The sequence below is a fragment of the Schistocerca cancellata genome, chromosome 2, assembly GCF_023864275.1.
Source record: "Schistocerca cancellata isolate TAMUIC-IGC-003103 chromosome 2, iqSchCanc2.1, whole genome shotgun sequence".
In the NCBI taxonomy this organism is placed as follows: Eukaryota; Metazoa; Arthropoda; class Insecta; order Orthoptera; family Acrididae; genus Schistocerca; species Schistocerca cancellata.
The window spans coordinates 594,887,617-594,901,774 of NC_064627.1; the positions used below are offsets into that span (position 1 = coordinate 594,887,617).

Sequence of the window (14,158 nt, forward strand, 5' to 3'; positions counted from 1 at the left end):
CGCCGTGCTGAAAGGGTGCCACAGATGACAACCAAAGAGGTCCTGCTATGAAACGAAATGGCACCCCATGCCATCACTCCTGGTTGTCAAGTTGTAAGGAGGACGAGAGTCAATTTGGCACCCCACCGATGTTGCAGGCGTCTCCAGAGACGTCTTCACTGGTCATTGGGGCCTGGAATCTCATTGACTGGATTAGAATTGTATTCAGTTGTGAGTCACACTTCAAACTGAGCCTTGATTACCAGCCACGATATGTCTGGAGATGCCCTGGTCAGCAGCGACATATTAACCTGACTGTGACATGTCATACGGCCTGAAACCCAGGAGCGATGGTCTGGGATGCCATTTTTTAAATAACAGGACACATTTAGTTGGTACCCTTACAGGACAGCAGTACATAGCCAAAATTCTACGCCCCACTTTGTTGTCCTTCATGCCAAGCCATACTGAGTTTACTTTTCATGAAGATAGTTTCCGTACGCATATGGCGAGATTTTCTCCTTCTTGTCTTTTTGCTTGCCAGTCCTTACCTCGGCCAGCAGAGGTCGCCAGATCTCTCCACAGTTGAGAATGTTTCGATCATTATAGACAGGGCCTCTAACCTTCTTGGGATTTTGACGATGTAAAGCACCACTTGAACAGAATTTGGCACAATATCCCTCAGGGTATCAATCAATCACAAACCGAATACCTGCTTGCATAAGAACCAGAGATGGACCTACACATTACTGACATGCTCCATTTGCGAATCTTTTTCTCTTGAACAAATCATTCAACTTTTCTGAAACAGTAATTCTTTGTTTGTCTTTACTTGTACACCACATCTATCCGTTTCTGTCCCATTCGCATAATTCCTTCACAATGAGTTTTTACAATGTACCTGCACAACAGCGTAAATGTTTGAAGGTATATGCTGTGTGTCTTGTATGGTCTTACTGCCCATGTTACTTTTCGTCCTCAAAGCTGCTTTCAGTACAACTGGGTTCTGTCACAGGTTTGTTTTTCCAGCAGTGTTAGTTGAACATTAACAGTAATGCACAGCAGCATGGATGGGTTTACTGATGAGGTGGTGGCACCTGATGTATGGGTTCATAGAATGCAGTGGACGAGCAGCGCAACGACGCTATGCTGAGCTGTTCCCGCATCTCTATGGAGGTTTTTGAATTACATTGTGGTTGCATACTGTAGGGTTTTTTGCTCTTGTAAAGGTATTTTCGCAGGAAGTAAGATAATTGGGGATAACAAACAGAATAAAACGTATTACATTATTACTTTGTAAACGCCGCCAGATACTAGTAGTCCACTTACATCAAAATACTCTGGAAATATTCCTCAATAACCTCCGATTTTGTGGTTTTCGGATTCACCCTGAACAGCTGAGTTGACAACAGTATGAATACAGGTACCTGCTGATATGTTCTATGGTGTGGCTGGTATTCAATTGGATCGATGGAACACACCTCAACTTTTTCTCCATATCTTCGAATTCTTATACAAACATACATTTACGTATAAAAATGACCATTGGGTTGTAATTGGCCAATAGTTATAAAACAGCTTGTTGTTCTGGTCTTCAGTCTGAAGATTGGTTTGATGCAGCTCCCCTAACTAGTCTACTGTGTGCAAGCTTCTTCATCTTGCACAACTACTGCAACTGACCTGTTTAGTGTAATCATGCCTTCGTCTTCCTCTACATTTTCTCTCTCTCCACACTTACCTCGGAGACGTGCGGGATGGCCGAGCAGTCTAAGGCGTCTTGTCATGGTCCCCGCAGCTTCCCCCGTCGGAGGTTCGAGTTCTCACTCGGGCATGGGTGTGTGTGTGTCATCCTTAATGTAAATTAGTTTAAGTTAGATTAAGTAGTGTGTAAACTTAGGGACCGATGACCTCAGCAGTTTGGTCGCATAAGACCTTACTACCACTACCAATTACCTTGATTTCCAAATAGAGAATTTCTTGCTGTCTCAGATAGTTAGTTACGTGTTCCATTGATCAATAGCACGGAAAAACCGTTATGAAGTGGAACGTGTCAAATGCACAAGAAATATGCACAGGAAACAAGTTTCTTTTACGTTATAGTGTTATACCTAAATATTTCTATTATCTATCCCATTCCCTTAAGTGGCACAAAATGCATATATTATATCTCCAGATTTATTTACTCATATTCAAGAATTCATCTATGGTATAGAAGGAGTTGTCAAGGAGGTATGATTTCAATTTGTTTTTGAAACTATTACTACTGTCTGTCAGACATTTTATTTCATCTAGTAATTTATCAAAAAAATATATAGCAGCACATTTACCCCTTTCTGTGCCAAAGATAGGTTAAGTAAAAGACAGTGTAGGTCTTCCTTTTTTCTAGTATTGTAATCATGAACGTCTGTGTTGATTTTAAACTGGTCCATGTTGTTGATAAAAAATTTCATTACTGAGTAAAAGTACTGTGAAGCAGTTGTAAGAATTCGTAACTTTTTAAACAGATGCCTGCAAGATGTTCGACTATGAACCCCACACATTATTCTAACTACTTTCTTTTGAGCAGTGAATACCTTTTGCCTAAGTGTTGAGTTGCCCCAGAATATTATTCGGTATGACATCAGAGAGTGGAAGTATGCAAAGTATGTTAGCTTACTAATTTCTACATCCTCAAAATTGGGAATTATTCTGATTGCAAAAGTTGGTGAACCTAGTCGCTTTGTTGTTGTTGTTGTTGTCTTCAGTCCTGAGACTGGTTTGATGTAGCTCTCCATGCTACTCTATCCTGTGCAAGCTTCTTCATCTCCCAGTACTTACTGCAACCTACATTCTTCTGAATCTGCTTAGTGTATTCATCTCTTGGTCTCCCTCTACGATTGTTAGCCTCCACGCTGCCCTACAATGCTAAATTTGTGATCCCTTGATGCCTCAGAACATGTCCTACTAACCGGTCCCTTCTTTTTGTCAAGTTGTGCCACATACTCCTCTTCTTCCCAATTCTATTCAATACTTCGTCATTAGTTACGTGATCTACCCATCTAATCTTCAGCATTCTTGTATCCTAGTCGCTTTAGGAGATCCAAAATACGAATCTTCCAATTAAGATTCTCATCTATATGTACACATCAGTCTATCCATTCTTTCAATCAAGTTTTACCATACATTTTGTTTGTTCCCAGTTAGCTCAGAATCTGTTCATTAGTTATCCAATTTATTCATCCAGTCTTTGGCATTTTTCTGTAGCGTCACATTTCGAAATTTTCTATTCTCTTCTTGTCTGAATGCTTATCGTTTATATTTCATTTTCATTCCAGGCTACATTCTAGAACGATACATTGAGAAGGTCTTACTAACACATAGTTAGATTTATTTTATTTATTTTATTTTATTTTATTTTATTTTTTTTTAACACTTTCGTTGCTATTGCCAGTTTACATTTTACTTCCGCTCTTCTTCGGCCGTGGTCATTTACTTTGCTACCCAAACAGCAAAGAGTGAGATGCATGAAAAGTTACTGCTCTATGCATAACGTTTAAATTTATTACTTCGCTGCTACTAACTCCATTCGCAATAGATTTTGCAGACAGCGTCCACATTTGCCGCTGAATGTACCTACAAAATTGTATCACATTACGACACATAGTCCAGGAAGTATGACGTCATACTCGTTAAGCACAAGGTCAGACGCTGCATGGTACAAGCATGGATGCACAATTGTAAATAAATACCTGGGCAACACTGGGTTTCTCTACTCATGTTTCAGTAAAAATATAAAATACTATAAGCCTATCTCACTCCGTTCTGAACTACTGCTATCCTTTAATGTGCTTCGACCCTTAGAACTGCAGTTTGGTTTATGTACATTTTATTCAGATAATATACAGTCTTGGCTTTTTTCTTTATTAAATATTCGTCTCTTATGAAACACACAGAAGTATCTATAAATCCAATAAACCTGTAATGCCTTTAAAATTGATTTTTGTAGTAAATAATCAACGTGTAATATCCACCTGTTGCCTTATGCAGTCACATCTACTCTGTTTACTATTTAAATAACGGGATATTTCAAGGGAGTAGTATTCCAGGTTGTTCAGCCTTTACTTTCTTAATACGCAATGAAATGCAGCATTACAGCTCATAATTTCACCAGCAATCAACCAGTTTGAAACGCTGACCGGGTTGCAAGTGCCTTCACTGTTTGTTGTCCTCGTATGTAACTTGTCGTTTATAAAAACAGATAGACAGCCGCAGCCGCTACGTGAGAGTTTCAGGCCGAGGTGAGAGTGTATGCAGGAGCAAGCGCTTGTAGAGGTCGACGTCGAAGCGCTGCACGATGCGCGCGTTCCTGGGGCTGAGCTCCCGGCTGTAGTCTACGAAGGCAGCGCCCCTGGCGAGCGCGCCCGACACCTCGACGGCGAGGCGGTAGCGGCCGCTGGCGGTGACGAGCGCCGGCCGCAGCAGCAGGGCCGCCGCCACGGGGTCGCCGCTCAGCCACGGCGCCTCGTCCGACGCGGCCGCCGCCAGCTGCGCGCGCTCCGCCCTGTTCAGCAGCGACACGCGCTCGCCGCCCACCGCCCCCAGCACCCTCTTACGCCAACCCTGCCAACGACCGAGCAAAATCTCCACTCTGTTACAAAGGGACACCGGGAATACTGCAAAATTTTTAGATTTTTTTCCGAGAAAATTGTAGCGCTATTCTTATGTGATTACGTTGTAATACGGCACCAGTACTGTACAGGATGCTTAGAAGTCGTTGCATCAGACGTCTGTGGGTGGCACATCACATCAAGGGGAACAACTTTTCCTAGACGCTAGAGTTGTAAAACTACTGTAGACTATCATAAGTCATCGTAGACTACGGATGTTTTGCTAGTAGCTCTGGTCGGTTAAGATCGTTACTGCCTTACCTGTACGTTAGGTGTGTTGCATACCTATTGGGCGTATCTCATTTAGATCACTTTGTTTGCATATGTGGTCAGTACCCCCAGAAACCAGCAGCAGTGAAACAGTGAGGATATTTAAAGAGCTGCATTATTTAAAGAATATTTTTGTTCTACATAGCTATTCTGCTGTCTGTTCCCTAAAAATTAACAGTATTTATAGCAAAATTAAAACTTTCAGTATTCAATTCTGGTTTTACTTGAAAGTTAAAGAAAAATACAGGTTTATCACATAGCACTAGGAAACGCTTTTTTTCCTCAAAAAAGGTAAAATAAAAAAACTGCAAAACAATAACATATCACACATTCCTTCAGTACTTCGTCGAGCAAAATTGCTACACCACGAAGATGACGTGCGACAGACGCGAAATTTAACCGACAGGAAGAAGATGCTGTGATATGCAAATGATTAGCTTTTCAGAGCATTCACACAAGGTTGGCGACACCTACAACGTGCTGACATGACGAAAGTTTCCAACCGATTTCTCATACACAAACAACAGTTGACCAGCGTTGACTGGTGAAACGTTGTTGTGATGCCTCGTGTAAGGAGCAGAAATGCGTACCATCACGTTTCCGACTTGTTAAAGGTCGGATTGTAGCCTATCGCGATTGTGGTTTATCGTATCGCGACATTGCTGCTCGCATTGGTCTAGACCCAATGACTGTTAGCAGAATACGAAATTGGTGGGTTCAGGAGGGTAATACGGAACGCCGTGCTGGATCCCAACGGCCTCGTATCACTAGCAGTCGAGATGACAGGCATCTTACCCGCATGGCTGTAACGGATCGTGTAGCCACGTCTCGGTCCCTGAGTCAACAGATGGGGACGTTTGCAAGACAACAACCGTCTGCACGAACAGTTCGACGACGTTTGCAGCAGCATGGACTATCAGCTCGGAGACCATGGCTGCGGTTACCCTTGGAAGCGTCTATTCCTCATCGCCATACTGGCGTATCACCCGGCGTGATGGTATGGGGCGCCATTGGTTACACTTCTCGTTCACCTCTTGTTCGCATTGACGGCACTTTGAACAGTGGACGTTACATTTCAGATGTGTTACGACCCGTGGCTCTACTCTTCATTGAGTCCCTGCGAAACCCTACATTTCAGGAGGATAATGCACGACCGCATGTTGCAGGTCCTGTACGGGCCTTTCTGGATACAGAAAATGTTAGACTGCTGCCCTGGCCAGCTCCTTCTCCAGATCTTTCACCAATTGAAAACGTCTGGTGAATGGTGGCCGAGCAACTGGTTCGTCACAATACGCCAGTCACTACTCTTGATGAACTGTGGTATCGTGTTGAAGCTGCATGGGCAGCTGTACCTGTACACGCAATCCAAGCTTTGTTTGACTCAATGCCCAGGCGTGTCAAGGCCGTTATTACGGCCAGAGGTGGTTGTTCTGGGTACTGATCTCTCAGGATCTATACACCCAAATTGCTTGAAAATGTAATCACATGTCAGTTCTAGTATAATATATTTGTCCAATGAATACCGGTTTATCATCTGCTTTTCTTCTTGGTGTAGCAATTTTGATGGCCAGTAGTGTAAAATGTGTTTCTGTAATTCATAAACAACTTATTATTGGAGGAAACTCTTGCCTTTGATCGTTGATAAAGAACGTTCTATTGTCTTATATGTTTGTGTGTGTGTAAGCTGTACTTGCTACAACATTGGTAAAATCTCGTCGTCCCAGGAGGGGCGAATTCAATAAAAAAAGCCTACCGTCGGCAGGAAGTATCGCGAACGTTTTGTCTCTATTAGGGTTGCGCTCTACCAAAACTACGGTTCGGTATTTTTGGTACAGTACATAAATGTGGTAGTAAATGGTAGGATTACCTGTACTATTACATAAATTTACATACTGTTACATAAATGTATGGAAGTTAGGTGATCAACTAATTTTTATTACTTATAAAAGGCAAAATATATTTTTTAGGAATGTAAAATACTCAGTGGACTAACACAGAACGTTATGCAGTTCTAATTATGTGCAGAACAAACAAACAAAAAACGAAGTCGTCGGGTCCTAGTTTGTCTCTCACATATTCATTTATGTTTTTCTCCCTACCAATACTGTAGGTAATCGTACCATTTACTACGTCATTTATGTAGTGTATCAAAACTACTCTAACATAAGCAAAACGTTCGCTGACACTTCCTGGCGACGGTAAGCGCCGGTTCTGGGACGACGAGATTTTACCGAATTAGCAGCGTCTACTAATCAGGTGTACTGCATGTGCCTACTACCTGCTCCAGTAAATGGACAAAGTGATTTTCGACAAGAAAACATTAAGAATGAGTGTCGCTAAGCGGAGAAAGATATTTTAGAAGCTCGGCCTGCCCCTTCTGCGCAGGGCAGGTGACTGGATTATGACAACATACACTGCGCAGCACCGCTGCAGAGTGCCTACGCCCTGTGCCCTCAGGGGGATCACCAATTGCAAAAGACATCTATCTAGTGTCAGCGAATATTTTGTCTCTAAAAAAAAGTTGTTTCCCATGACATGATCCGTCATCCCCAGACTTCTGATGCAAAGACTTCGAGACACCCTCTCTATTCATCACATTTCCTGTTTTCTTTTGTTCTGCTATCAGAAATATCAAACACTTGATTCATTACGTCACAATGCATGTATAATTTTACAAAGAAGCATTATATTATAAATAAATTAGGTAGCAAATCCATTAATTTTCTTCACTTAATACATGTGTCACGTCCTTGATTCTAAGAGAGAATGACAATTTGGCTGACTGAACCTACACGCAGAGTAATTGTAATCCCTTCGTGTTAAGTGGGAATCGAACCTGGCTTCTCTATATGTCAAATACACTGTCATACGTCGGTTTTTATGTGTGGGGATTGGAGGAGCTCACATAGGACCAAACATAGCCAACAGGGTCGCCAGGGAACTACAATTAAAGTGTTACACTGTGAAACACCAATCTAATATTTATATAACTTACTTTGTTAATAATATAAAAGGGTATTAATTAGTGAAACTTTTATTACATTCGGAACTGTTATCCATCATCGGCACTAGTACAATGGGAGACCCCAGGTTGCGGATAATTCTTGTATTCAGTAAAAATTAAAAAACAGCCTTCATCATATAACGTGATTATTTAAAACTGGCGACCCGTTCCAATCTATTTTATACCAATATCAGACCATACTCAAACCGTGGCAGTCAGAGATGGCGACACAAAGCAGGAACTGCAGGTGACATCCGTGTTTCGTTCATAAGACTCCTCTTCCATATCATGGTCTCCGATGCCATGCTTGTAGAATGGTCTAATGAAGGCCTGAAGCAGATCACCATCTTTAAATAAATTTATTTATGTGGTGAATACTGCTTTTTAAGTTTTGTTACATGTTGTTTGTAGATCACTGCTTTTCCACTTATGATTACAAAAATAACTTTGCATTCGTTGCGACATGGAAAGAAACAGCCCTCAAATATCATCTTGAGGAATTTCTTACCAGGGAAAAAAAAAACAAGTCACCTTGAGGAATTTCGTACCAGGAAAAAAAAAAAAACAAGTCACCTTGAGGAATTTCTTACCAAGAAAAAAACCGTAGAAGATTACATTATTTTCGTTGAAGAGAATGGCAGCGATGTAGAAGACTGTTCATGTATAGCAAAAATTTTTAATAATTACTTTCAAAAAATAGGGTAGAAAATTGGTGCAATTAACTAGGAAGAGAAAGGAAAGAAGTATGCCAAAGAAGCAGAGCAGAGGACTTAAGTGAAATTAAAATTAATTTCACCTCACCTTCTGAAATAACGAAGATCACCATGACTCTAGAAAGTAAAAGTTCAAAAGGGGTAGATAAAATCTCCAATGAAACAGAAAACATTTATGGCCCTATAATACAGCGACAGAATTATTTATTGCATCACCAATTCTTACTTCATAACTTCGTGTTTGGCGGCTGTTTGCTTCAGGTTACAGCAGTCCACTGTAGTTAAATCATCGGTTACATATTCTTGCGTTAATTGTTTCATTTTCTTTCACATCTTTCCAACAATATGCAGCTCCTTGTTGTCACTTACATTGAAGCAGTGTTCATACAGTCATTTTGTGTTGACACATTGAAGTGAAAAGATGGGTGGGGCAGTCGAATTAACGCCAAAGTATTACTTATTTCCATGTATGTCAATTTGTCTCAACACAAGGAAGATATCCTCTAAGAAAGGCTTTGGTCAGAACACAATTTAGAGGGTACTAAATAAAAATAGGGTGAAAGGGAATGTTGATCATGAGAAAGGAAGAAGTAAAAAAAGGGTGTCTACAGTCAAACAAGATAGGATGTTGAAAAGATTTTCTCCAATGGATCGTCACCTGTCATCAACTGAACGAAAGCGATAGTTGGCAGAAATTTGTGACGTCTCAGCGTCCAACAGAACTGTTAGAAACAGACTGATGGAAGCCGGATTAGCTGCCTGTTGACCAAGAAAGGAGCCTTTACTGACAAAAGCAATGCGACGACACCAGCTGAAATGGGCAAAACAGCGCGTGACATGGACACCGGAGTTGTGGAACAGAGTAATGCCTTCAGATGAGTAAAAAATTTAGTCTGCATGGCTCTGATGGCAAAGTGCCCGTGCATCGCAGAGTGGGTGAAGAGCTTTTGCCTTTCTGTATAACATAAACAGTCAAACATCCAGCAGGACAGCTGTTCTGGGGATGCATTTCTACCCACAGAGTAGTTCGTTGGACTTCCTAAATAGCAGCGTACGACCACAGTAGGAGACCTGTTTGGAGATTTTTTCCAGTTGCATTTTCCAGGATCAGTTTGCTCCTTGCCACAGAGCTTTGAAGGCAAGTCCTGTGAACAACGTTTGTATCAGGCATGAAGCAGATATAGGATGTGAAATTAAATACCTTTCAGCCGTCAATTTTCAGCCTTCTTTTATTTGACAACCAGTTTCGACGTTTATTACGCCATCTTCAGGCCCATGACCGACGTGTAGGAATAATCTACCTCGCTTGTGATCAAAACAGGGGCCAGCAATACTGTTATTAGTAGATATTTGCTACAGTGGCCACTTCAACCATCACCTGCCTACGTCGCGGGTGATGGTTGATGGTTTCAGAAAAATGAGATGATACATTCAAGATAAAGAGAGTGTCAAACTCAGCAAGTCAATAATGCGCTGGTCCACCTCTGGCCCTTATCTAAGCAGTTATTTGCCATGGCACTGATTGACAGAGCCATTTTGATGTTATCCTGAGGGATATCGTACAAACTCCCGCCTTGTACGGGCGGGTATCATCTTGCTGAAATGTAAGCCCAGCATGGCTTGTCATGACGGGCAACAAAACGGGGCGTAAAATGTCGTCGAGATGCCGCTGTACTGTAATGGTGGCGCAGATGACAACCAAAGGAGTTCTGCTATGAAATGAAATGAAATGTCAATCCAGACCATCACTCTTGGTTGTCGTGTCGTACGTACAGTCAGGTTGATATCTCATAGCTGTCAAAAAATGGTTCAAATGGCTCTGAGCACTATGCGACTTAACGTCTGAGGTCATCAGTCGCCTAGAATGTAGAACTAATTAAACCTAACTAACCTAAGGACATCACACACATCCATGCCCGAGGCAGGATTCGAACCTGCTACCGTAGCGGTCGCTCGGTACCAGACTGTAGCGCCCAGAATCGCACGGCCACTCCGGCCGGCTCATAGCTGTCCAGAGCTTCTCTAGACACGTCTACGCTGGTCATCGTGGCTCCGTTCGAAGCGGGATTCAACGCGGGAGACAATTCTACTGCAGTCAATGAGATTCCAGGCCGAAGATGTGTCTGGAGACGCCCCAGACAGTGGTCGGATCCTAGCCTGAATTTCGCCTGTCTTACGGCCCGACAACCAGTAGTGATGGTCTGGGGTACCATTTCATTTCGTAGCTGAACCACTTTGGTTGCCATCTTCGGCGCCCTTATAGCACAGCAGTATGTCAACGATATTCTACGCTCCATTTTGTTGCCCTTAATGAAAAGCCGTCCTGGACTGATATTTCAGCAAGATAACGGCCGCCCGCACACAGCAAGAGTATCTACTGCTTGTTTTCGTGCTTGCCAAACGCTACCATGGCCATCAGTGTCGCGGAATCTCTCCCCAGATCAGAATTATGGGCACGCCTATCCAAACATTTCCAGATTTTGACGATCTAATGCACCAGTTGGACAGTGTCGCGGAATCTCTCCCCAGATCAGAATTATGGGCAGGCCTATCCAAACATTTCCAGATTTTGACGATCTAATGCACCAGTTGGACAATATGGCACGATATCCCTCAGGTGAAGATTCAACAACTTCATCAGCCAATGCCAAGCCGAATAACTGCTTGCATAGGGGTCAGAGGTGGACCAACGCATTATTGACTTCTCAATTTGTGAAGCTCTTTCTCTTGAATACGTCAAATTTTACTGAAATTGTAATCGTACGTTTGTCTGTACATGAACGTCACATCTACCGAATTCCGTCCCATTCGGTTAACTCCTCCGTTGTGCGTTGTTATTTTTATTTATTTGTCTTAGAGTGTACCTGGGCTGTCCCAAAAGCAGGGTGACCACGCGCTATAGATTCATCCAACTGCGTTTTACACTTCTCTTACAGTTCTTTTATTTTGATTGCCTGTCTTTACAATATGAGCAGATACTACGTTGTCCAGATAATGCCAATGAGGAAGCCACAGGTAACAGCAAGTGATATAAGAAAAGATGGTCCGTAAAACCCTAACTGGACATTCTTTCTACAATTCTTACTTCTTCTTTTTACAAAATAGTTAAAGCTGACATTGCCATCGTGCACACTGAATACTTGCGCAGTGTACAATACGGTAATCATTTATTTCCATTCCCATACATAAGGATAACTTCGTTCTGTACACTATATTTTCAGGATATGCTTTTCAATAAATTCATATGATGTTTCCTATTATGAGGAAGCTTTAACAAAAGTCTGTCGCGCGAAATATCGCCAGGTACTCACCATCGTTATGTGATTTCTGGAAAAAATTGTCTCCCAGGGGACTAACGTTATCGGTTTCTTTTCTGCGTTGGACGTGTTGTAAGAGTCGAAAATGAAACTCGCAGCCTCGGGGTCCATGTAAAAATTAAACTCAACTCCTGGCTTCACATTTCCAATCCCTGAATGAACGAATAAATAAATAAAGGCTGATTATTATATTTAAGGTGTTTAACCTATCAAAACAAACAATAGTAGTCTAGGAATGATATACAGAGCCTTAGTGTGAGCATGACAAAACTGAAAAATGTTAGAAAGCTGGAAATCCACACATAACACGTACACCATAAAACTACTAACAATACAGTTCAAATATCTCTCTTCTTTTCACTTACCAATCTGTTCACAGTATTTCTTTGCCCAAGTCATATGTAGTGAAAGACTATCAATTTCCCCCCAGTTATATTTAATAAGAAATTAAGTATAAAAATTATGTTTCCGTTGCATCTTTCTCACCAAAATTAGTTTAAGTTCTGCAATCGTACGAAGCAAATTGTTGTAAGGTACTTTACCAATTTCTAATGTAAACGTAGTTGCGACACGGTTAAGAAATACACCATTAGTATAGGGCATTTCCAAAAGTTTTATTAAACTCAGTGAGCTATGCAGCACCAGCATTTCACATTATTCAGCAACAACCTTGCAAAGCTGTTATACACTAGGGATAAATCAAATGAAGTAGCACAGTTTTAAATAGTCTGACCTTTTATTTGGAAAGGCGGACGCTCTAATCTTCGTCCAGCCATCCTGGTTTAGATTTCTGGGATTTCCCTAAATTACTTCGGGCAAATGCCAGGACGGTTCCTACTTTAGGACCATTGTCGACTATCTGACCGCTCCTCCTCAAACTAGACATGTAAGTATATGAATTATGTTAGTCCTATTGTTATTAAACTATAATACCTGTCGAATTTCCTCGTAAGAGTGATTTACGGATGAATAAACTGCTAGTACAATTAAGAGCAAAAGAAACTGGTACACCTGCGTAATATCATGTAGCGGCCCCGCGAACACGCAGATGTGCCGCAACACGACGTGGCATGGACTCGACTAATGTCCGAAGTAGTGCTGGAGGTAATCGACACCGTGAATCCTGCAGGGCTGTCCCGAAATGTCCGCAGCTCGTGGTCGTGCGGTAGCGTTCTCGCTTCCCACGCCCGGGTTCCCGGGCTCGATTCCCGGCGCAGTCAGGGATTTTCTCTGCCTCGTGATGACTGGGTGTTGTGTGATGTCCTTAGGTTAGTTAGGTTTAAGTAGTTCTAAGTTCTAGGGGACTGATGACCATAGATGTTAAGTCCCATAGTGCTCAGAGCCATTTGAACCTTTTTTTTTTTTTTTTTTTTTTTTGTCCCTAAATCCGTAAGAGTAAGAGGGGATGGAGATCTCTTCAGTTGTCTTGTGACAGCCAGAGCGAGAGCACCAGCAGCAGCGAGTACTGTTTGTATAAAGCGTTTTTGTACTTATTTGCTGCGCTTAGCTTTTAAATAGTTTTTCTGGGAAAACCTAGCGTAGTTTTCGCGTCTCGTATTTCAGTGAGTGTTTCTTGATTATCAGAGTAGCTCATCAGAAGATTATCTTGGGAATTTGTCACCGTATAGGGTAGGGTAAACATAGTCATGTGTAGGGACTGTGGTTGTTGTGAGCGGACGCAAGGAGAATTGGCCACTCTTCGGGGGCAGGTGGAGGCTTTGTCTGTTAGGCTCATCGAGCTCGAGGCGCAGGCGTCGGCTCGTAGTGGCGTTGGGGCAACTGTGGTGAGACCTATGCCTACTTCGGTGGCCTTGGAATCGCATGGAACCCCTGATGTCGCTGCGTCTTCCGGCAGTGAGCATCTTACCGGTCAGCCATCACTCCAGGGTGAATGGCGGACAGTGGTGGGCTCGCGCGTGCCTGGCCGAAAGGCGAAGGTGGGATCTGGCCGCGTGGCAGCTGCCTTACCCCTTTCCAACAGGTACGGGGTGCTTCCTAGTGGTGATGACATCGTTTCCGAGCCACCACAGGATGCCTCGCCTGTTGGGCCAGTGGCCGATTCTCCGGCAAGGTCCCGACAGTCACAGAGGGCGGGCCTATTAGTTATAGGGAGCTCCAACGTTAGGCGGGTTATGGAGCCCCTCAGGAAAATAGCGGGTAGGGCGGGGAAGAATGCCAGTGTGCACTCGGTGTGCTTGCCGGGGGGTCTCGTCCGTAATGTGGAGGAGG

At 42.6% G+C, this 14,158-nt stretch overlaps 1 protein-coding gene across 1 annotated transcript in view; it reads right to left on the reverse strand.

The window, feature by feature from the left end:
- Nucleotides 1-4,233: 4,233 nt before the first annotated feature.
- The window catches only part of LOC126156838 (uncharacterized), a 218,577-nt gene continuing 208,652 nt past the window's right edge, over nt 4,234-14,158 (reverse strand). The window contains exons 6-7 of the mRNA XM_049916336.1: nt 11,924-12,081; nt 4,234-4,578 (exon numbers count right to left, since the gene is read on the reverse strand). Coding sequence (XP_049772293.1) covers nt 4,234-4,578; nt 11,924-12,081 — 503 coding nt within the window. The remainder of the gene's footprint in view (nt 4,579-11,923; nt 12,082-14,158) is intronic.